Source organism: Acomys russatus, chromosome 26 (assembly GCF_903995435.1).
Source record: "Acomys russatus chromosome 26, mAcoRus1.1, whole genome shotgun sequence".
Taxonomy (NCBI): Eukaryota; Metazoa; Chordata; class Mammalia; order Rodentia; family Muridae; genus Acomys; species Acomys russatus.
Window position 1 is genome coordinate 44,174,841 of NC_067162.1, and position 24,353 is coordinate 44,199,193.

The 24,353-nt window shown below is 52.7% G+C and overlaps 2 protein-coding genes across 2 annotated transcripts in view; one reads left to right on the plus strand and one right to left on the minus strand.

The window, feature by feature from the left end:
• Positions 1-3,748, plus strand: part of Atp2c2 (ATPase secretory pathway Ca2+ transporting 2) — a 60,317-nt gene extending 56,569 nt beyond the window's left edge. The window contains exons 24-27 of the mRNA XM_051168996.1: positions 588-735; positions 1,937-2,035; positions 2,291-2,432; positions 3,598-3,748. Coding sequence (XP_051024953.1) covers positions 588-735; positions 1,937-2,035; positions 2,291-2,432; positions 3,598-3,716 — 508 coding nt within the window. The 3' untranslated portion in view covers positions 3,717-3,748. The remainder of the gene's footprint in view (positions 1-587; positions 736-1,936; positions 2,036-2,290; positions 2,433-3,597) is intronic.
• A 4,480-nt stretch (positions 3,749-8,228) lies between these two features.
• Positions 8,229-23,142, minus strand: Meak7 (MTOR associated protein, eak-7 homolog). The gene is made up of 8 exons (XM_051168915.1): positions 22,836-23,142; positions 18,264-18,432; positions 15,355-15,585; positions 14,370-14,514; positions 11,765-12,193; positions 10,584-10,702; positions 8,999-9,175; positions 8,229-8,591 (listed from the first exon to the last, which is right to left on the minus strand). The coding sequence occupies exons 1-8, from the start codon at positions 22,847-22,849 to the stop codon at positions 8,475-8,477; spliced, it is 1,401 nt and encodes a 466-aa protein (XP_051024872.1). The 5' UTR covers positions 22,850-23,142; the 3' UTR covers positions 8,229-8,474.
• Between the last annotated feature and the right edge of the window lie 1,211 nt (positions 23,143-24,353).

Below are 24,353 nucleotides of genomic sequence, written 5' to 3' on the forward strand. Positions count from 1 at the left end.
GCGAGACAGTGGCCCGGGTAGCTCCCAGGCCTCTACTTCATGTGCGTCTGTGATCATCTGATTTTTTCTGGGTGACAGAACTGGGTCCTATTTCTCCAGGCCCCACTCAGGACCCCTTCTGGTAGTGGGAACTACATGGGGGTTAGGCAGCTAGGACATGAAGGAAGGCCCGAGCCCAGTGCTGGCCCTTGCTAGCTAGCTGCTCTGGCCTCTCTGCATCTGGAGACTTGGAGACAGATGAGTAGAGAGCCATGGCTGTCTGTGGGGTAGTCGCTGGGGGAACAAGAAGAGCCCCACTCACAGGAAACACGGGTGAAGCTTGGGTCTGTGCCAAGCGTCCTTTTTAACTTTTTGGTTTTTTTTTTTTTTTTTTTTTTTTTTTTTTTTTTTTTTGTTTTTTTCTCTAGGCAGGCTTTCACTCTAGTTCAGGCTAGCTTGGGGATTCACTATATAACCAGCCCAGCTTTGAACTCAGAGATCCTCCTGCCTCAGTCTCTCAAAAGCCGGGATTACAGGTGTGTACCACCTGGCCCAGCTTCCAGGTAACCTTTGCTATTTCAAAGCATCACTTCCCTTTTTCTCCGCAGCCTGGGGGTGGAGCCTGTGGACAGAGATGCCCTGCGGAGGCCTCCGAGGAGCATGGGGGACACCATCCTGAACAGAGCCCTGATCCTGAAGGTCCTCATGTCAGCTGCTGTCATCATAGGAGGGACCCTCTTTGTCTTCTGGAGAGAGGTGAGCAAGGCATGGTGCTGGCTTACTCGAGGACAGCTGGAGAGCCTCGCGCAGGGTTGAGCATGTCCCCAACACAGGTGTTCTCTCCAAAGGGAGAGAGGCTCACACATAGAGAGCAAAGCTTGGTGCTGTAGGAGGCCAAAGAGTGGGTGGGGAGAAATGTGTGGGCCAAGTACTGGGGCCACAGCCCTTTTTTATTGTCATAGGACCCCCTTACGCTCTGACACTATCTTGTGTTTAGACATGGCCTCCAGGGCATCCAGATGGGAACTTGGTTCTGAAAGCCGGGGTGGAGGGATGTACACAGGACTGAGTTGTGTCCCAGCCTGGAGAAGATTCCGTTAGGTGGGGGGAAGATGAGGCAGAAACTATCTAACTTGCACCCACAAATCCATCTCACTGGGGCTCCAACCAGCCCTTGTGATAAGCCAGTCCAGGCAGACATGGCCAGGCTGCAACTGACATGTTTACCATGCCCAGTTTGGGGTCAGCTGTCTCACACTCCTTATAAGGACATGGGTTCTGGTCTGTAGTTTCTGTAGCGGCATGGCCTGCGAGGCAGTTACCCAACAGGAAGGTGGTTCCCACCATTCCTAATGCAGAGACCCTTTAATACAGTTCCTCATAGCTGGACGTGGTAGCACAGGCCTTTAATCCCAGCACTCAAAGGCAGAGGCAGGCGGATCGCTGTGAGTTCAAGGCCAGCCTTGTCTACAAAGCGAGTCCAGGACAGCCAAGGCTACGCAGAGAAACCCTGTCTTGGGAAAAAAAAAAATACAGTTCCTCGTGTTGGGGTGATCCTCAATGATAAACTTACTTTCATTGCTACTTCATAACTGTAATTTTGCTACTGTTGTGAATTGTAAATATCTGTGGGTTTTTTTTTTTTTTTTTTCTTTTTTTATGGTCTTAGGTGATCCTTATGAAAGGGTCCCTCATCCCCAAAGGGGTCACAATCTCTTTCTCTGCTTCCTTCCAGCTGTGCTGGCAACTGACACTTCTCCCAGGATGGGAGTCCCCTGGGGCCAGCACAGAACATAGCACAGAGCCAGCTTCTAGTGTATATACCTTTAGGGCCCGCTATCCTCAGGCAGAACCTACAGGCCACCCCAGCACATTGTACCCCTCAGCTTTAAGGCAGGGAGTCCCCTCCTTCTTCTGCCTATATACTGCCTATATACTGCCTATATACCGGTTCCAGATCCCAGAGAATGGCACCAGCACCCCACGCACCACCACCATGGCCTTCACCTGCTTCGTGTTTTTTGACCTCTTCAACGCCCTAAGCTGCCGCTCTCAGGTGAGCGGGGCTGACGCTGCCCCAAGCCCCCACCCCTGTGGACGGGGACACTGTACAATTGCCTCTCTACACTCTTGGTAAAGTTTTGGAGAGAGGGTTGCGGAGATCAGCTTTCATGCCCCCAGTGGCTCCAGGACCGACATACCTTGCCACTGTCACTCAGTCCAGGTGCACACTTAAGGAGACACAGATGCTCCTGTGTCTCTGGGGCACTGTGTGCTTGCACCAGCTTGCTCATGCCTCTCCTCCCCACAGACCAAGCTGATATTTGAGATCGGCTTTTTCCGAAACCGCATGTTCCTGTACTCGGTTCTTGGCTCCCTCCTCGGGCAGCTGGCCGTGATCTATGCCCCACCCCTGCAGAAGGTCTTCCAGACAGAAAACTTGAGAGCGCTCGGTGAGTGGCCGGAACGGAAACAAGTGGTCTCCTGAGACTGGCCACAGAGTGGGAACTTGAAGTCAGGGACACCCTCAAAAGACAGGCTGGTCCAGGCTGGTCCACAGGCATCTATTCTGTAGCACAGCACATAGGGGAAGAAGGGGGACACAGACACAGGGAACACAAAGGAAGCTCCAAAAGAGGCCCCTCTGTTGAGAGTGGGCACCGGGCTGGGAGTGGGTGGCAGCATCCTCATGATTAGCAGTCAGGGATGTCCAAAGGCCACTGTGTGCATGCCCTGCACTGGAACTCAGGACTCCCCCACAGACAAACACAAGTAGGGACAGGAAGCAAACAGCCCCGAGGCCTGCAGGGAAACCAGCCCAAGAACAGCAGTTGCAGGTCCCCTACCTTTCCTTCTGTCCCAAGTTGTTCAATGACCAACTTCCACCCAGGCGTGGAGGACAGAGGGTCAGCTCCCAGATCCAGTACAGAGCATTGCTCCAGCACAGCTGACAACGGGCCCAAAATGCCCACTTGCAAAATATGCAGATAGAGCACATGAGACCACAGAGCAGGCCAGGATAGACACCCCCTCCCTGTCACCTAAAGTCAGTGTCCCCAGTGGGTGTGCCCTATGGGAAGCAAGCAACGAAAGGGAACCTGGGGGCTGGGAGAAAGGCTCAGTGGCCAACCAGCCTGGCTGAAAATGGTGAGATGCTATCTCAAAAAAGGATGGTGGAGAGCAGAGACAGCCAAAGTCAACCCCTGACCTCGGCTTGCACATTCACGCAAGCCCACACACAAAGAAAACCCACGCGCTGGGGCTGTACACACAAAGCCCTAAGCTCCACCCCCAGCTCCGTGTGACCAAGGCAGACCAAGGGGAGAGATGGAGGCAGAGGATCAGGAATAAAGTCCTCCGCCTCACAGGCTTGATGCTAACCTGAACTACCTGAGACCCAGCTCAGAAAGACAAGGAACCGACAAGCAAGTTTCTAAGCAGCCTTTTCCACCATGAACAAGAACGTCAGCTTGCCAAAGCCATGGTGATTTCCATAGGCTTCTTCAAGAGCGCCAATGCCCCTTCCCACGAGTCTGTTAGGAAGCACGGAGGGGGACATGCAGAACTGGTGGGTGGCCTGAGGGGGGCACTGCTGTCTGGGCCTCTCTCTTCCTGCAGATCTGCTGCTGTTAGCTGGCCTGGCCTCGTCTGTCTTCGTTCTGTCCGAGCTGCTCAAGCTGTGTGAAAAGTTCTGCTCTGGAGCCAGGACCACCCAGGCACTCCCGGAGGCTGTGTAAAGGAACCAGTGTGTCACGGCCCTGACTCACCTGTGTCCTTGGGGGCCTGTGTCCCGTCCCCATTCTTCAGCACTGTCTACTCTAGGGGGCAGATTTTAGGACCATGAAGCATCAGGACCCCCAGCTCCACATCCTCCTGGCCTGCTGGGACATGCCATGTGCAGGGCACGGGGGAGCTTGGACTAAAACATGGCACTATTTATTAAACCACAGTGTTTTTTTAAGCTGTCTGTGTTTGAGCAATGCGTGACAGCAAAGGGCTTCACGGCAACTGGAAATACAGCCACCCTGCCCACACCTGTCCCCTTTGAGGCCTTACTTCTTACTGCGGCTCTACAAAGAGCTAGGCCTCAGGATTTGGAGATCAGTCTGCAGTGCTCCAGGAGGGGGGGAAAAAAAGCACCAAATACTCCACAATTACGATTTATGTAAAAATCTAATTCAGAACAAAAGAAAAACAAGGTGGTGGCACCGAGCATGGAAACTCCACAGACCTTTACACTCGCTGTGATGGAAACACAAAGATGCCAAGTGTTTGCTAAAATAAAACGCACTCCTGACAGGGATGCCTCATAAACACAAACAGAAACAGAAGCTCTCTCAAAGCACATGCCGGCATCATGCCACAGAGAAAGAACAGAGTCTTCATGCGGGGATGAGGGGAGGTTGTTGAGCTGGGCACTCACTGGACATACCAGGCTATCAGGAGGCTTAGGCAAGAGGCTTACAAGCTCAAGGCCAGCCTGGACAACTCAGCAGGTCTCAAAGATCCCCCTGCCTCGTACAGTAAAAGGGTTGGGACTCAGCAGCAGAGCCTCCGCCTGGCACCGGTGAGGCCCTGGGCTCAGTCCCACACTGAAAATGTAAAAGAATCATGGGAAAATGTGTAACACCACTGGAGGGGCCATGCCTGCACACACAACAAAACCATTGCAGCGGCTACCAGAGGGAGCGGGGACCTGTCGTGCAGCAGCAGTCGCTGGCAGCATGCCCACTCAGACGCTCCACGCTTCCTTCTCAAATGAGGTGAAGCCCATGCTCTTAATGTCTCACGAAGCTGGACAGGTGCTTCTGAGACATTCATGGTTGGGGGTTATGATACAAATGGATTCAGCAAGAGTCAAGGACAGATCTCACACACATGTACTTGTGTGTGCCCCAGTGTATTCACATAGGCATACAAACATCTGCACGCAGGCATATGTCCCACACACACCATGTACATCCGCATGCAGGCATATGCACACATGTACACATGTGCACCTGCACACAGGCAGACATACATGTAGACATAATGCCCATTTATGTATAGTACATAAATAAAATTTCTTAAGTAGAGGAAAGGCATATCATTTAACACAAAAGGTTATTGGGAGCTGAGGAGACAGCTCAGCAGGTAAAGTGGAACCGTGAAAGGCTGACAGTGTGGGTTCAATGCCCGGGACGCACCTAAAAACCCCAGCTACAGGAGAACTCATCTACAACCGCAGAGCTCTTAACTGCTGAGCCATCTCTCAAAAATCAAAAAACAAAAAAACCCTTATAAATCAAGGTGGGGAAAGACACTCCAGAGAGCCAGAGGGACACTGAAAAGTGAAGCTGTCCACCGCCACACTACTTGGTGAGGGCAGGCACCTGGTATGTTACAGAGGTGAAAGGTCAGCGGCAGGCACCCGGTATGTTACAGGGGTGAAAGGTGAGCGGCAGGCACCCGGTATGTTACAGGGGTGAAAGGTGAGCGGCAGGCACCCGGTATGTTACAGGGGTGAAAGGTGAGCGGCAGGCACCCGGTATGTTACAGGGGTGAAAGGTGAGCGGCAGGCACCCGGTATGTTACAGGGGTGAAAGGTGAGTGACAGGCACCCGGTATGTTACAGGGGTGAAAGGTGAGCGGCAGGCACCCGGTATGTTACAGGGGTGAAAGGTGAGCGGCAGGCACCCGGTATGTTACAGGGGTGAAAGGTGAGCGGCAGGCACCCGGTATGTTACAGGGGTGAAAGGTGAGCGACAGGCACCCGGTATGTTACAGGGGTGAAAGGTGAGCGGCAGGCACCCGGTATGTTACAGGGGTGAAAGGTGAGTGACAGGCACCCGGTATGTTACAGGGGTGAAAGGTGAGCGGCAGGCTCCCGGTATGTTACAGGGGTGATGAGAACTCTGGCAAAACTCAGGCAGGTGTGGTGCGGCACAACTGTAGGTGCAGAATTCAAGAGGCAGAAGTAGGGGGGTCATGAGTCCATGGCTAACCTGGGCTATAAGAGACCCTGCCTCATAAAGCCAAGGGCTAGGGACACAGCACTGTAGTGAGCAGCCACCTAGCTTATACCAAGCCCTGAGCTGCAGTCCACAGCATCACCAAAAGGGAAGGAAGGGTTTCGTTTAAACCAACTAGTCCCTCACGTCCCCCCAGAGAACAATCACAGACACACAAAGGATGGTTACTACAGCAACAGTCAGCCTCCAATAAGATACTAACTTGCCTGACAAGATGAAACATCTACACAGCTGACAGCAACAGGCCAGGAGGAAAACCCTGAGCAACTCACTGAGAAACCAACATGAAGGGACGTGCCGTGTGGAAACATAGTTGTACAGTGGCCCGCTGTGCAGAGAGTGGCCTCCGGGAGAGCACATGCCTTCCAGAACCTCGCTCTGTTTGCAGCATGGTCTGTGTTTCTTTACCTCTTCCAGCACTTTCTGAGTTTGGATCAGCCTCGATGTATAGAGAGGTCTCTGGCACTTCACAAAAAGATCACACTCCTCATTTGCAAGAGATGAGAAGCTCCTTGGAGCCTGGCTGACACCCCACAAACATTTGTGCCCTGAGAAATTTGTTACAGGTATGTGTGGGAAGCAGAGCCCGTCACCTGTACCCCCAAGAGGGCTACACCCTGTGAGCAAACATTTGCAAGGCCCTCCTGGCCTTGGGGTGCTGCTGCCTTGAGGAGCAGAGTCTCACCCCAGCACAGAGGTCAGAGAGCATGGTGGCCACAGTGTTATGACCTCCCAATGGGTCACACGAAGCCCTGGGCACCACAGGTCTGCTACCAGAGAAACACGACCACAAGACAGTGGTGGTACACACCTTTAATCCCAGCACTCGGGAGGCAGAGCAGGTGCATCTCTGAGTTCGAGACCAGCTTGGTCTACAAAATGTGTTCCAAAACACAGAGAAACCCCTGTCTTGAAAAACAAAGCAGGGCTGGAGGGATGGCTCAAAGGTTAAGAGCACTGACAGCTCTTCCAGAGGTCCAGAGTTCAATTCCCAGCAACCATATGGTGGCTCACAGCCATCTATAACATGATCTGATGCCCTCTTCTGGCCCACAGGTGTACATGCAGGCAGAGCACTATATAAAATAATAAATAAAGATAAATAAATCTTTAGAAAGAAAGAAAGAAAAACAAAACAAACAAAAAACCCACTCCATAGCCCAGTGAGAAAATTCTGTGGTGTTAGAATGGGGCTGTCTGAAAATATTAGTATTTTCTATCTCTAGCTCACACAACATTGCCCACTGGGTTCTTACCAAGAAAATCAAAATGGCTGAGCCCTTGTCAGTACCACATGGCCTCCGTGCACAGAAAGGGCACGTTATTGGAAGGCACTTGCCTCAGACCTTCTGTTGTGTTCACGATTGGTACATGGAGTATTCCAGGAGCCACCTGGGCAAAAATGCAGAACTGGAGAGATGCACGAAGCTGGCTTATTTTATGGCTTTTAATTGAGGCAAACTGTATAATCAAAGGTAGAACCTTTATCAGATCTGTAAAGGTTGAAGTTTACAGCAAAGGCTAACGGAGGAGGTAGAGGTCTCACAGAGGAGGCCACAGTTCCTCTGAGAGAGTGACACTGGGTGGCAATGGCACAGTGTAAAGGACAGCCTGGCCACCTGAGTCTTCATCAATCTTTCAGGATCACTCAGGTCTATCTTCAGTAACTCTATACTGTCCCATTACCCATCATCCTTCTGAGAAGGCCTGAGCTATATGACCTCAGAGAAGGCACCTGGAGGCTGACACTCGCGGCCAAGACTGGGTATCACCCACTGACTTCTGGGATGACCTTATGTATCCTTTGGGCAAGCACCCAGACTTCAGGTCTCTGCAAATGGCCCCATATTTCAGTTAGCAGCACAGTAACAACTTAGTCTCTTGAGTAAATAGGTCAAGTTTCCCCATTTGGTCATCGGACTCATGTATGAGTGTGCAGAAAGCTAGGTGGGAATCCGCATCTGAAGCCTGTTCTGAAGAGACCTGCCCCAGAGATGCTCCCTTCAGATCTTCAGCTACAAACCCAGAAATTCCACGCTGGGTGGGGCGAGTGTGCTCACAAGTACCCAGTTGTTCTTCTTAGCACCTCTATCTTTCCACTCCGGATGGGCCATGGGAGCACTCACAGGGACCCCAGAGCAAAGGCCAAGCATGGAGCCTCCTCACAAGGCAGGAATACAGGGCCCCAACAACCTCTTTATCTTCAGATGCCATTGACAAAGATTCTAACCTACACTCAGGACCCTTGGGAGGCGACGTCCATCAGTGATAGCTTCCAAGGGATATGGCAGGGCTGTGTTCTGATTAAGTATGTCCACGATGGCCTGGGTGTGACCGTGTGGCTCTGTGTTGAAGCTAAGCCAGAGTGAGGGCGGAGGGTCTGAAGAGCTCTCCTTACCCAGCAGTGAGTAATCTGGGTGCTGTGTGCATTGCATCCCTGAGGAGTCCCCGCCCTTGCTCCAGGAAGCCCACGGTCCAGGTGCTTCAATCCTCGTCAGCATCCTCCGGGACTTCTCGAAGTCCTTCACTGTGACGAGTCCGTCCACTGATCTCCAACAAGATGTGGGCTTCAGGGTTTGAGTCAAGGATGCTCTTCTTGTTCTTGACCGTGGGAAGAAAGGGAGTGGGTGTGTTCAAGATGCGCACGGGGAGGTAACAGCTCCCACCAACCTAGACCACAGAGTGACTTCCTCCCAGTGGTTGGCTTACCAGACTGAAGCCATAAAGAGGCTAAGTGGCATGGGTACCCAGAAGCCTCCCCGGCTGGCATGCAACTGCCAGTGTCACACAGAAGCCCATTGTTCTTGCAGAAAGGTAGGGTGGGCAAAGGTGGGCCAGGTGTGCATCTTAGGTAGGGCCCCACTTCCAAGGCAAACACACACTCCTGGCATGACCCATAGCTGGTGAGGACGAACTGATCCCCAGACTGAGAAGCAGGCAGTGGAAAATAAGAAAAAGCAGAAAGGCCATAGCTCCGCAAGAGGTTACTGCTACAAAGAACTCACCACACGAGTGTCTGAGAAGTCGCCAAGTCCCCACACCTCCATCTTATCAAACTGGAATTCCTCCTGGGCAGACAGCTGTGGGCTGTTATAGGTGGTGCATGTGGGCTTTGCCTTGCTATGTCCTTTCCCGAAGTCGGCATCCACCCAAAGCCCAAAGTAACCGTGCTGCCCGCCCATGCCCTGTAGAGCAGATGGGGACAGATGACAGTGTCAGCCGCCACTGTGGGGAGGGGAGGGCAGAGCTTCAGAAACAACAGGCTTGATCACTCCAGGGAGCCAGGAGGCTCCTGAGTTCCTGACTAGCCTGAGCTACAGAGAGTTCCAGGCTAGCCTGTCTAAAACTTTGACTCAGAAAGGCGTGTGCATGCATACGTGCGTGCGTACATGCGTGTGTGCATGCCTGGTGAGTGTGAGGCAACCAGCCTGAGACATGGGGAAAGCTAGGATGTGGCCAACAGGTTTCTTTTCCTGGGCTATGATTATAATCACGTCCTAAGGTGCTAAATGGTCTTAGATATCAGCAGACTACACTCCGCAGCTTGGCTGAGGCCTCCACGGACAGCTGATGGGACACTCTGCAGACCCCTGGAAACCCACCTGTGCCCTGTCTCCACAGGGAACTGACCCCGACCTCTGTCCACAGACTCTCTCAGAAAAGGTGGCAGGCTAGGAGTGGCAACTTGAATGTGTGTCTTCCTACCATGTAGCCCCACTGCCAGGCTCAAGCCAGCTGCCACCCTGCCTCCCTGACAGCTTTGTCCCCATGTCACCTCTGTCACAGCCCCTTGTCCCTGGTGGGTCTGGAGCACATGATATGATGACCTGCTTCCATTGTACAGGGATCTGGGTTTATGTCTAGAGGCTGCTTTTGGTCCCTAGGCCAAAGACTATGGTTGCTGGGGTTGTTGGGGCTACTCCCGAGGCTGGCAGCCAGGCCCCTCTCTCTTCTCCTTTCCCCCATCCTGTCTTCTCCTATTCTCTCCCCTCCCCTCTCCTTTTTTTTTTTTTTTTTTTTTTTTCCTTCTTTTTTTTGATATAGAGTTTCTATGTGCAGCCTTGGCTGTCCTGGACCCGCTTTGTAGACCAGGCTGGCCTTGAACTCACAGCGATCCTCTGCCTCCCCAGTGCTGGGATTAAAGGCTTGCGCCACCACACCCGGCACTCTCATTCCTGTGGCTAACAACAGGCAAGAACATGGCTACTACAAACACAGGCCATTTTCTGTCACATGAGTTACCACTAACTTGACCTGGTGCCCAGAGCCCTCGGCTCAGAAATCTTCCACCACCACTAAGCTCAGCACACAGGCTCACTGTGCAGGCTCAGCACATGTGGGGGTGAGGCAGATGGCAGTGACTGGTGATGGGTCTGCCACCAACACCCTCTTAGGACACAGACCAACCATTTGGGGTTCAGGAAAAGGGCTAGACTGTTTGCACACACAAACCAGGGGAAACTCAGCCAAGACATACCCATCACTAAGGAACATGTGCCCTGGTACTGGCTCTCAGCACACACCACAGAAGGGACAGACACCCTGAAAGCACTCGCACCTGGCTGGTGGGCCACCCCCTCCCTGCCTTCTTACCAGTCCGTTGGGCATGGTCTGCTGTCCCTGATTCAAGTACATGAAGTGGTCATTGTAACCTGTGGGTATGTACGTGGCCATGCTGGGGATGACAGAGAACAGGAAGCATTTGTTGTCCCCTGGAAGTGGCAGAGAGCCAAGGAAATAGTCACTGCCTCAGAACCAGATGAGAAGAACTGCAAATACCAACCGGCTGCTTCTCGGGGTACAGCAGCAAGGGCTTGTGCGTCTTCAGGAGCCATATGGAGAGGCGTTCAGAGGGCAGCCCCCAGGCCCCACACAAGACAAGCCTTACGGATGTCCAAGGACTCGGATGGAGAAGCTGAGGGCTCAAGGGTCCAATGACAGTGAATAGACAGCGTGGCCATCTTCAGAGCTGGCCACAGGAGCTGACACCAGGCAAAATGGCAGGGCCCCAGGCTGGGGTGAGGCCACATGGGGGAGACCACTCCCTAGGACACCAGCAAGGACCTAAGAGCCCTGCCATGCCTTTCCGAACCTGCCACAGCAGCACTACTGCACAGCAAGGCGCTTCTCTCTGCAGCAAACACCATAAGCGAGTGTGGCAGCTGGCTGCCACCACATAGGGGAAAGGACACCAGAATAAGCAGCAGGCTGCAGGCCAGAGACTCAGAGTCTTGGCTGCCTCAGGATCCGAAACACCGAGAGAAAACAGTCTGGGTTGGGCACACCAACAACATGGTCTAACATGCAAGCATGTGTGAGGCCTGGCATAGGAGCCCCAGCACCAAGAAAAAGAAAATCCCACCTAAGCTAAGGGCTATTCGCCCACTTGGCCACTCTGAGCACAGGGACACAACTCTGAGCTGAAGACTCCTCAGGCATGCACAGCTGCCCTCTGCTGGAGCACCAGGTTCACGACACAGAGCAAGCAGGAGTCTGGAAAACACCCTCCGCACCAGGGTCAAGCCTGCCTGTCTCAAGACCTGCAGCATTGCCAGAGGTGGGCGCAAAGGTTCTGGAGGAAGTGGGGTTCATCTGAGGAGCCTAAATGAGCAGCCCACAAAATGGTGCCACCAATAATGGGCGGGGTCTTCCCACATCAATTAACAACCTGCTCTGGACAACGCCTAAGACCTCCTTCCCAGAGGTCATATGCTGTGCCAGGTTGGCAGTTAACCCTGCTTGGCATAGGACTCACTGCCGCCTTGAAGCCTTACCTTGGAACTGAGGCTTCACCTCCCAAGAGCAGGAGGCGAAGCCACCAAAGATGTAGCCATCTCTATCCTCGAGGACAACCAGGCAGGGCCCCTGGTACGTGATATGGCTGCACAGCTGTGAGAAGCTCTGCCCGTGGAGCTGTGTGGAGAACAGCAGGCGCCAGGATTGCCGATGCTCTGCTGCCAGGTGGGAGTTGAGGTAGATGACAGACAGCACGTCCAGAATGCTCTCAAACGGCCTCCCTTGGTCCACCTGGCACTTGGGGACCAGCGTGGAAAGGTCAAGGGGTGAGCTCAGGAGGTGGAGGCCCCTGTGGACCACCACACTCAGAAACACCCCCACGTGAGGGACATGGAACACCCAGTCCTGGATCACGGCTTGGTCGCACACTTGGTCCAGGGACTGAGAGCCCAGAAACTTGTGGCCATCTAAGGAAAGAGGAAACTAGCATTACTGAGCCCCTCGTGTCACCTTATGGACACTGCCCAAGCCTTCAAAAACCAATCTAAAGACCAAAAGTCTTTAGATGGCTTGTCTGAGCTGAGGCATGTCATAGGTTTAACTCATGTCTCTGTTTCTTTGTATACTTTTGGTTTTGTTAGAGAAAGGGTCTCGTGTAGCCCAGGCTGGCCTCAAACTCACTATGTAGCTGAGGATGGCCTTGAACTCTCATCCTCCTGGCTCCACCCCCCACGTGCAGAGATTACAGACGTATGTCACACTGATTTATGCAGCGCCCAGGCTTGAAGCCAAAGCTTCGTGCATGCCCGACACTACCAACTGAGCCACCTTTGTATTATTTTGTTTGTTGTTGTTTTGAGACAGGGTTTCTCTGTGTCACCCTGGCTGTCCTGGAACTCACTTTGTAGGCCAGGCTGGCCTCAAACTCACAGCAAGCCACCTGCCTCTACCTCCCCGAGTGCTGGGAGTAAAGGCGTATGCCACCATGCCTGGCTGTACTATTTTGATGTGACTGCTAGAAAATATGACATTTCATGGGCTGGCACTGATTTAACAGTTTGACTCTCAACACCCCTCAGCTATCCCCTCCCCTCACACTGCACTTCAGAAGGCCGCCATGATGGGAGGCCTTTGCAAGGAAGCCTAGCCTGGGAACCCCTCAGCTCCAATATCTGCAGAGACCGCTTCAGCTGAGGGCTTTGGCTACCAAGGTCAACAGAAGGCTGGATACGTGTATGTTTGATGGCAGGATGGGGTGTGGCTCAGGGGCACCTGCTTGCCGCCCTGGGAAGGGCGGGTCTCACCAACTCTGTACTTACCACATATATTTCCAAAAATACCCAGTGTGGCTCTCTAATACCTAACTCCAAAGATAGGGGTGACAGGGTAACCAGTGGGGAACCCTTGGGACTTCAAGTTGAGGTCCCCAGGTGTAAAGTGGAGGTAATGCTAGAACCTACTAAGTTGCCATGGAGACAGGAGGAGCACATATGGTTAAACTCACAGAGAGAGACTAAGGCATGGTTTACATCTGTGAATCCCAGGGAGTGCAAACCCAGGTATGAACTCAGTAAGGCTGGATTTTTTCCATTTGTTTGATTTTGGGACCAGGGTTTCTCTGTGTAGCCCTGGCTTTCCTACAACATGATCTGTAGACCAGGCTGACCCTGAACTTAATGATCCACTTGCCTCTGCCTCCCAAGTTGCTGGGACTAAAGGTGTGCACCACCACACCCAGTGATAAGGTTGGATTGCCAGCACCAGAGGATCTGACGGCCTCTTCTGGCCTCTGCAAGTACACACACGCACATGCACACACATACACACTTAAGTAAAACCAAGTATATAAAAGACTTAAAACACTAAGATGGATGAAACCCAAAGCAGCATGCGGCGACCTCTGGGATGCAATAAAAGGGTAGTTTAGGGGGAAACTACAGCTACAAACATCTGCACTAAAGGAAGGAGACCTCAGATTAACCATCTAAACTTTACTTAAGAAACTAGGAAGAGAGCTAGAGAGATGGCTCAGAGGTTAAGAGCACTGACTGCTCTGCCAGAGGTCCTGAGTTCAATTCCCAGCAACCACATAGTGGCTCACACCCATCTCTAATGAAATCTGATGTCCTCTTCTGGCATGTAGGTGTACATGCAGATAGATCATTCATATACATAAAATAAATAAAATTAAAAAACAACAAAAACATCAGCCAGGTGGCGGTGGCACACGCCTTTAATCCCAGCACTCGGGAGGCAGAGGCAGGAGGATCTCTGTGAGTTCAAGGCCAGCCTGATCTACAGAGTGAGTTCCAAGAGAGCCAAGGCTACACAGAGAAACCCTGTCTCAAAAAACTTAAATAAATAAATAGTAAAAAAAATAAAAACATCACCAAGAATATTGAGACCCATTCTACAAGACTGACCAAGGAAAAAAGATTTCAGACACTGAAGCCAGAGGAGGAAGTGTGATGTCACAATGGCTTCTGCACAGCTGAGGGACACAAATATACCCACAGCAATCACCCAGAGCAAGGGAGGACAGATATACACCATGACAGAGCTTCACTGGGAGGCTATGGTCACAGCAACTGTGGCACGCCATCACGCCCAGGTCTGACTCACAGAGGACAGTCCCACACTTGCCTTGAAATTTCATTTCTGACAGCAGCTGGGCAGTCATTGCCTGCATGCTAGCCGGGGGCACAGCGGGTTTCCTCGACGTCCAGCCTCGAAGCTCACGCTGGCGGGTCAGCACGTGCACAAAAGAGGCCACCAGGTCCTCTGTGAACTGGGAGATGCTTCACCATTAGAGCCGAGCCCTCCCCAAGCCACTCCCGGTGCATCGCTGTGAAGATGGTGATAGTTATCGCTTTAGTACCAATCACCATGGGCCCCAGTGTGGACGCCACCTTGTGTAGTCTTCTTTGGTTTTAAAGATTTGTTTTTATTTTATGTGCATTGGTGTTTTGCCTGCATGCATGTCAGTGAAGGTGCCCAATCCCCTGGAACTAGAGCTACAAACAGTTTTGAGCTGCCATGTGGGCCCTGGGAATTGAACCTGGGTCCTCTCCGGAAAAGCAGCCAGTGCTCCTAACCGCTGTGCCATCCCTCCAGGCCTACTCATACGTTCTTTTCTTTTTTTTTAGCACTTCATGTAGCCCCAAATTTGCTATGGAGCGGAGGATGACTTTGAACTCCTGGTCCTCCTGCCTCTACCTGCCAAGTGCTGGTATTACAGATGTGGGCCACTAGGCCAGTTCTAAATGCTGCTGGGGATGGAATCATGGGCTTTGTAGATGTTATGTCAGCATCCTACCAAGTGAGAATACATATCAAGTCCCCCTCCCCTTTTTGTAAAATTTTGACACCGAGTCTTACCAAGGTGCCTAGGCTGGCCTTTGACCCTCTTGAGTAGCTGGGACGTCAGGCCTGCACCACCAGGCCTGGCCTTCATTTCACTGATAACACACTTAGCCCACGTAAGAGTTTGCCAAAACCCTCATTCAAGAGTTCTGAACCAACTAAAGTGTTATGTGGGCTCAGCTCCCTGAGGCTGCCCATGCCATGATGCTGTTATTACCTAAGCAGCTGTTCCAAGTCCCCCGACCCCTGGACACCAAGTGTCTACCTTCTGGACGTCTCTGGCCTTCACAGGCCCCTCCGCAGCTGAGAGCATTAGCATCACCACATGGCCCTTCTCCTCAAAGCTTCCTTTCAACAGGTGGGCCAGGAACGCTGTGAACTGCTCCCGGGAAACATGCCTCTGGCCCACGGGGACCTTGTGGGTGGCCTTGACCTTCCACATGCCGTTAAATAGTCTGGTGACCATCGCGTGGGGAAGAGCCTCCTTGACATGGCTCTGTTGGGGACAAACAGTGGGTTAGGCAGGGTTCACTGGAAAACAAGCTGAGGGCAAGGCCAACCACTGTCCTATAGATGCTGCATCTGCGCGACCTTCCTGTGATCCCACGGTACCATCTCCCCAACCAGAGGGTCCCAAAGTGTACTGGCTCAGGTTGGGGTGGGGCTCAGGGCTGGGGGGTTCACTGCCACGTGGAAGGTCCAGGGTTTGAACTGGAGTAGTGAAGAAAGCAAAACAAACAGGCCTTTAGTCTCGGGAGGCAGAGGCAGGTGGATCTCTGTGAGTTCGAGGCCAGCCGGTCTACCCAGGACAGCCAAGGAGACACAGAGAAGCCCTGTCCCGAAAAACCAAAAATAAATAAATAAATATACCAAAATAAAAAAGAAGTACTCCAACTCGTCGTGGGCATCAGAGGCTGCCATTCTAGTCGGTGCCTGCACCTCACACCTCAGTCTCCCCAGACCGGCCCTGTCTCCACAGGCCAGACATCTCCTTCCTGCCGCTACTACTCACACTGCTTAGGGCCCAGTGTTCATAGATTCTTGTAGCTGCAGCACCCGTCTGAGCTCACGACCACGTGCAACATGCCTGTGGGGCGCTCATCTGTCTGCTCCAGCTGCGTGCATACAATACACTGTGCCCAGCTGCATCTTCGTCACCCACATATACTGAACCTGGGGCTCCCGTAACTTCTGGTTGGCTGAATGTGGTTGTAAGTGTAACTTTTATCTGCCTGTTGTAATTGTCATTTCGGAGGCTTCCTGCCTCCATCTGCTAACCGAGGCCTAGTCCTGGAAGCTTCTAGCCTCCATACAATCTAACCTAGGCCTAGAATGTTTTCAGCCTCTGAGACTTCCTGCTGAAGAAGCTCACCCATTCTTGTTCATACTGAGCGCTGGGCTGGCTGGTTCAACTCAGCTGCTCTAGTTCAAACTCCTCTTCCAGTTGACTTATTCAATCTGGCTTCTCTCTCGGCCTCTGAATTGCTCTGCTTGGTCTCAAACTAACTCCAGCAATCTGTTACAATCTCTTGGCTCCTTCTCATCCTCTGGCTCATTCTTTCTTCACGTGTGGTTTACTGTTTTTTCTTCAGCCTGTCTCTGTAAAACTGCCTCCCCTCTCTCCCCACACTGCTCTTAAATAGCCTCCCTTTCCTCTCTGTTCTCCTGACAGTTGGGTATGTCCTATTCTGTCAAATCGTTCTCTGATTCGTCCCTTTTTCTGCCACTCTATTAGACTTTCCAACATGGGTTCTTCCTTCTACAAACTGACGACTTTACCTTTATTGTTGGGATTAAAGGTGTGTGTGAGGGCTGAGCCATACCACAACTAGAAACAGTTTGTTTTTGTTTTTGTTTTTGTTTTTTTTCAGTAAATAACATAATCTTGGGGCTCACAGTGTGATCAAATATCCTGCAGCACGTGGTGGTGGGTACCTCAAGGCCACACCAGCTGCCCTCTGCATGCTCTAGAACAGTGGTTCTCAGCCTTCCTAATGCTGCGACCCTTTAATACTGTTCCTCATGTTGTGGTGACCCCCCAACTGTACAGTTATTTCACCCCTACTTCAGAACTATATTTTTTGCTACTGTTATAAATCAATGTAAATGTCTGTGTTTTCCGATGGTCTTGGACGACCCCAGTAAAAGAGCTGGCTGACTCCAGGGGGTCTCAAGCCACAGATTGAGAACCGCCACTCTAGAAGGTAAAGCTTTACAAAGGCTTTGCAGACTGTACCCATCCCCGGCCTCTAGAGATCACCTGGTGTTTGCTCATGTCCAAGCCCCAAGGAGCAGGGCAGTCACACTGAGGACATGGCCAGTTCTAGATTCTTTTTTTGGGAGGGGGTGGAGGGGGGGCTGTCCTAGACTCACTTTATAGACCAGGCTGGCCTCGAACTCACAGTGATCCACCTGCTGGGATTAAAGGTGTGCACCACCACTGCCTGGCCAGTTCTTGCTTCTTAAACTGAGTCTCAGGCACTGAGCGAAAAGTGCTGCGACACTCCCTGATGTTAGGACCACATTGTAAAGGCATCAGGCAGCTGAGATGTCAAGTGTGGCTCTAGACCACCCGGGAGGTGGCAATTGTTCCCCCTCTCATGTCTTGTCAAGTTAGAAATGTCCAACAGTCCAGCCACAATCCAAGTTCCCTCTCTTCCTCCCTCCCTCGCTCCTTCCTCCTATTTTTCTCTTTGACCCTTCCTCCTGTTTTCTGAGACAAAGCCTCACTATGCAGCCCAGGGTGGAATTTTCAGCAATCCTTCTCAGTCAGCCTCCAGAGTGTGTGGACCATGGGCAGGAGGAGCCACACCCAGCCCCGAGTCCTCGATCTAGTACACGTAAGATACCTTCACACCTATGATCCCAGTATTTGGAGGGCTAAGAGGAGAAAGCCAGTTCAAGGCTAGCCTGGGCTATACATCAAGTTCCAGGCTAGGCCAGCATCGGCTAATACACTAAGACAAATGGGGTGGGGGTGTTATGCATGTATGGCCCATGGCCACTTTTCACCCTAAAGGACAGAGCAGGGTAGCTATGACATAGTCATGGAGACAACACCACCACCACCACCACCACCCCCAAAAAAAAAACAGGGACCCGTCACCAAAAATTGGCTTATTAGTGCTTGGCACAACTGCAGACCCTAAATCCCCTCCACGCAGTCGCTCTTGCCTTCAGTGCCTCCAGAGAGAATGTCCCCATTGCTAAGCCGCCTTTATGAGATGACAGAGCATCAAACAGCCTGTCCACCTCAGCCTGCTCCTCAGGCGAGAACTTTGCGTGTGACTTCTGGTCCGACAGGCTCTTAGCGTTCCCCATCTTGTCCGCTCTCTGGAGCTCTCTGCAGACAGGAAAGAGAAAAACCCCGATGTGAGAGTCACAGAAATATTGAAAACCCATGGCCAGTGAACAGCGACTCACGGCAAAATACAGCTGATGGAAATTTTCATGCTGGGGTAGAAATTAACAGCTGACATGAAGTAAGTATGGGGGCCCCATCTGATCCCTTGAAGCAGCCTGGATTCCTTCTTAAATCATACTGCTTGGCCCTGTGGTGGTGGTCCAGCCCATAATCCTAACGTTCAGGAGACTGAAGCTGGGGTGGTGGTGGCGGCTGTGAGCTTGGGGCCAGACCGGGTTACAGTGTGGTGTTTTAGCACTTACCAATGCCTCACTCCTTTTCATGGCTGAATAATATGCCGTTGTATGGACATACCACCACACTCTGCTCACCAATCACTAACTCGCAAGCATCTGGGCTGCTTCCACTGTGGGATTATTACAGATAGCATCGCTACAATCCCTTATACTTGTGCCCCTCTTTTGGGGTCTCTATATTCCACCCACAGGGCTTTGACCCTCTGACACAGGGCAGTGGAACTTTGATGTTTTAAGGAACTCCAATTTATATTCCCACCAGCCCGGCACAAGGTCCCACTCTCTCCACATCCTTGCCAACCTTTGTTCTTTGCTGTCCTTTCGGGGGGGGGGGGTTGGTTGAGGCCCTGCTCCTGACAGGCTTCCATGCTACCAAGTTTCCCCAGAAGACATATCCCTCCAGAGGGCTCGTCTGGAGCACTTATCACAAAGGCAGGCAGGCGAGGGGGGCTCACTCAGCACACTCCCCCCTCCAACATTCAATCTAACCACTTTAAAGTTTCTCAGCGGCATCTCCAGCCTACGCTCCAGGACCAGGAGCACAGGGCTGGCCTCACCTGGAAGGCAGACAGCAGCACAGCTGAACCCTATCCCTCCAGGGACATAGCCTGTGCTATCACAGCGAGCAGAACCCCAGGGACTGCAACAGCTCAGCCGTCTGGGACTCAGGTTATCAGTGGCCCTGGGCTGTTAAACAGCCACTGACTTCCAGAGAGGAGAGACGGGTGGTCGCCAGATGCAGTGTTACAGCTGTTTAGGGAAAGGCTTGGAGCCCTGTGCTCAGGAGGAGGCCCGGTAAGAAATAGTGTGCCAGGGCCACAGCTCTGCCAGGCTTGGGAGTACAGGGAGGAAAACATTGCTTGTGCGGCTCACTGTAGCCTTCCAACCCTCCAAGCTTGGAGGTGCTGAGTCCACTGACTCCAGTAAGACTCTGCCAAGTGCCACAAGCTGATTCCCTCACTCTGCTGAGAGGTCACTTCCTCTGAGGACCTCCCTGGTAATCCCCACCCAGGGGTCAGCCCTTCCTCTTTAAGTCCTGCTTTGTCCCAGCTCCAGTCTGAAGGCTACACAAAGGGACTCTGCACCACGACCACCATCCTGTGCCTTAGCCTGAGGTGACAGGACATGTGTACTGAGGGCTCGGTCTGTTCCCTTGAGGCCTCTCTGTCATAGCTAATCTTGGCTGTCAACTTGATAAACTTGGACTCACCTGGGAGACACAGTTCTGGGTGGGTCCCTGAAATATTTCTGAGATTAGGTTGATTGACATAGGAAATCCCACCCTATCTGTGGGCAGCGCCATTCCCTAGGCTCCCCCCTGCCCTCGCTGAATAAAAGGGAGAAAGCAAGCTGAGCACCCATGGGTCATCTCTCTCAGCTCCCTGACCGTGGATGCCATGTGGCCAGCTGCCTCATTCCTGCCTCCATGCCTTCTCCATTGTGATACACGACACCCCAAAACTGTGAGCCAAAATAAAGTATTTCTCTTCTAAATGGCTCCTGTCAGACGTCTGTGGTCTCAGTGGCAGAAAATGTAGATGGCACCCTCTCCTTTCATTATGTGGGCTTCCCAGCACTAATCCTCCACTAGGTCCTATGAAGAAGCCCCCAAGGAAGAAGCCCACCCCACAGGAGGCCCACAGTCAGCACTGCTTACCCCACCATGCATGGCCTCCCCTGGCTCAGTGATATCACCTACAGAACCCATGGCCTGCTGGTACTAAGCCACAGTGGGGACCCAATTTCCTGAGAAAGTAATCGTTAAGGGGCTGGAGAGATGGCTTAGCAGGTAAAAGCACTGACTGCTCTTCCAGAGGTCCTGAGTTCAATTCCCAGTAACCACATGGTGGCTCACAACCATCTATAATGTGATCTGATGCCCTCTTCTGGCCTGCAGGTATATGTGCAGGCAGAGCATATATACATAACAATAAATAAATCAATCTTTAAAAAGAAAGAAAGAAATCGTTAAGCACCAGGCTTTCCAACAATCCCAGGGCAGCACCGAACAGGACCAGACACCATAAAAGAGTCTGCTCTGTGGGGAAGGCGGAGGGAGGGAAAGGGCAGATCTGAAGCCCACAGCTCAGGGAGGACTGTGCCCCGTGCCACCCCAGCCCCTCAAGCTGAAAGGCAGGCAGCCTGTGTCCTTTCACAGCTACAGCAAGAACGGTTCTCAGGCTCCCACACTGTCCTTCCAGGCTGCAAGCTCTGTGAAGTGGCCAGAAATTTATCAGCTTCCAGGAGGAAGCCGGAATGTGTGTCCATGATGTCAGAGGTAGGTTCTGACTAGTGGACAGGACCTCCATGGGGACTCCTTGGTACACTGGGCAGCCTTCCCCTGGCAACTCATATGCACCCTTCTTAGGGGAAGAGGCATCTCAGCTACTGTTAAGGTCACTTGTAGCAGTAAGCGGGTATCAGAACCATTTTTCTTATCAGAAAAGGCGGGGGAGGGGGTGCCGCTCAAGTTCACTGGGCAGAGGCCAGGGCTGCTGCTGAACACCTCACAGGGCACAGACCCTGACCACCACAAAGCATCCAGCCATGGCTTGATGAGAACGCAGGGCAGGGACTAAACAGGAGGGGCCTGGGCCGGTGAAGGTCACCCACAGTCACAGCCCTGGCCATACTCCACACACACAAGGCCTGAGCTCCACAGTCACATTCTGGGCACAGGTGGCCTAGCCCAACACCTGTCCCATAACAATGGGCACATGACTACTTGCCCACCTGGGTACAAACAGGGGCAAGCCTTTACCTGACCAGACCTTAAGTCTCCTAAGCCCACCTGTGCACTAGCCAGTCTAGGCCACAGCCCACCCTTTCCCCATCCACATGATCCATTCCCAGAGGAGCTCAACCTCCTCCCCAGCTGTAGAATCTCATCACACAAATCACCACTCCATGGTCTTAAATGGAGTTTGGCTTGCCAGGCTTTCATAAACTTGGGTGAACCCTTTAACAGTAGGGCATCGGACTGAATGAAGCCGTCCCAGAGCACCTGATTCCACTTCCTGGAAGCCACAGGCAAACACAGACGGGCCCACAATAATAGAAAGGGGTTGCTTGGATTTGTCCCGGAGGAAGCCGGCTCTTTGCAGCCCCAAGTTCCGGTGGCTGGCTGGGGGGCCGGGGGGGGGGCGGCGGGGGGATGTTTCCATAAAGCCTCCAAGGGATCATGACCATCTCTCTGGTTCCTGGGGTCAATGTCCACCATTCTATACACCCACACCAAGCCCATGGCTGAGTCCTGGAGCCCACCTGCGCCTCGCCTCAGCGGTTGGTTGCCCTCCTTCCAGCCCAGCCACCCGCAGAGGTACATGCTAGGGTACTTTCCTCTCCTCCCTCTAACTTGGTTTTGAGCTTGCCTCTCAAGGAACCCCGCCGGATTTGTCTTGGAAAACAAGGTAGGCCCACAGACTCCTTCAGAGCCCAGCTTCACCCTTCCCAGGCGCTTTCTGAGTCTCTGACATTAGCCTTAACCCTGGGAAGGCTCCTTGAGGGCTTGCCCAGGCCACTCCACAGGCCTTCCTTCTTTGAGCCGTCCCTAGCCTTGCTCAGGGTTCCCTCCCTCCGGCTCACCAGCCTTGGCCCACAGGGACCGAACTCCTTCCGGTACGTCCAAGGCTGCTGGTTGCCTGGGTCCCCCAGCCCATTCCCTAGCAACAGCGCTGATGGACGGTTATGAGCACCAACTAGGAAAGAGCTACTTGGAGGTGGAGCCCGAGAAGAGTTTAACCAATGGGGTTGTAGTTTACAAGGAGTGGGCGGAGCCTGGAAACAGTAAAGTTGAGTCTATCGGGAGGAGCACCCGAGGATTAGGGACAGCAGCTCCGGTTCTGGGAAGGCGGTGCCTGGGGTTTGGCAGGGGGCTGAGGGTTGGGGGGCTGGGAAGCAGCTGACGAGCTGGGAACCTAGCAGGGGATTGCAGGAGCGTTGATTGAGAAGGGCTCCCAGCAAGCGAGCTGGGAACAGAGAATCTGGGGAAAAAGTAGGGATGCTGGGAGCAGGGAAGTTGTGAACAGGAAGTCTGAGCTGGATCTAGCCCCCCAGGACTAGGGTGGAAAAAGCTGACCGCCTTACCTCCTGAAGTCCATCTTACTGGCCAGTGGAGCATTAGACACAGAGAAGCAGATGCCAACCGGTCTTGTCCCCAGGAGTGGAATAGCGTCCTGTCAGCCCTACCGGGCCTTTTCTGGTGCTGGTGACAGTCACAACTGAGGCTGGGTGCAGGGAAGCTCCAGAATTCTCAGCAGTGTTGCCCCCACTGACGGGCAGAGGCTTCCTGAGAAGTCCACCGTCCGAGCCGCGCATGGCAACTCCTCCCAAGCCCACAGTAACAGAAGCTTTGCTGTTTGAAATTGTAGCTCGAAAAAATGACACCAGGGGTTGGAGGTGGCGGAGTAGTTAAGAACACTTGGACACAGGTGAACCTCATGCCTCCTAGTAACTCCAGTTCCAGAGGATCCGACGCCCTCTACTGGCCTCCAGAGGCATCGCACGCACGTAGTTTTGTTTTTAGTAACACCAGCCCAGCTGAGTGTGGTGACACACCCCTGTAATCTCAGCACTGCAAAGGGCCTACACAGGGAGATTGTTGCAAGTTTGCGGCCATCAAGGTCTACACTGTTCAAGGCCAGCCCGGGATACAGAGACGAAAGTTTTGAAAAGGAGAACAGCGAGGAGAGGAGAAAGCAAAGAAATGGGCAGCTAGCTCCCCCTAGTGGATTGAAGCCGCCAGAAGCCAGCCCTCCTTTGGTTCCCAAGGACAGGAATTTAAAATGGCTGTGGAATGCTGAGACCCGAAACCGTTAGGTGAAACTTGGCTGAGCAAAAGAGCCGAGTCGTGGCCTTCTTGGAGATGTCTTAAATTGACTTAAGCCCCACGCTCCTGCGAGCCCCTGTGAAAACTGCTGAGTCAGTGGGCAAAGGCTCAAGTTGATGTCAATGTCCCGCTAAGGGAGACAGCCAGGACAGCATGGGTCTCCAGTCTGACAGCCCCTGCCCTCAGCACCCCCCTTCCTCATTCAGACCCCCCCACACACACACACAGGTATAAACTAAGGGGAGACAGATGTGGCCGTGGATGAAAGCAGGGGATACGGAGTGGAGTAGAGCTGGAAGACATAGGGGTCCAGCAGCTACGAGCAAGAAACGAGGTGGGTTATAAGCTTGAGAGTTTATCCAGGCATGCTACTTTCAGGCATGTCATGGGTCAACTACCTTTCCAGGCCCTTCATATTCAGAAGCCAGGGTTCAGAGAGGGTTAAGTGACTCTCCCAGGAACACTCAGCTGGGACACGGGCACAAGCAAGCAGTCTGATGACAGACTGAGGGCTCTTTCTATTGTAACCCGGCTTGATGGCTTGGTTGTCATTTCAAGGGAAGAGAATGCCCTGTGGGCTTTTGCGTTTTGTTTGTTTGTTGTTGTTGTTTTGGTTTTTCAAGACAGGGTTTCTCTGTGTAGCCTTGGCTGTCTTGGACTTGCTTTGTAGACCAGGCTGGCCTCGAACTCACAGCGATCCACCTGCCTTTGCCTCCCCGAGTGCTGGGATTACAGACCTTGTTGTATGACACAGCCTGCATGTCAGAGAACAACTT

Excerpts from the sequence above, each read along its gene's own strand:
- Meak7 (XM_051168915.1), bottom strand. Across the intron at positions 14,515-15,354 it reads AGGCCAGAGACGTCCAGAAG|TTCACAGAGGACCTGGTGGC; the intron begins GTAGACACTTGG and ends AGCATCTCCCAG. Across the intron at positions 8,592-8,998 it reads GCGACTTCTCAGACACTCGT|AACAAGAAGAGCATCCTTGA; the intron begins GTGGTGAGTTCT and ends CCCACGGTCAAG.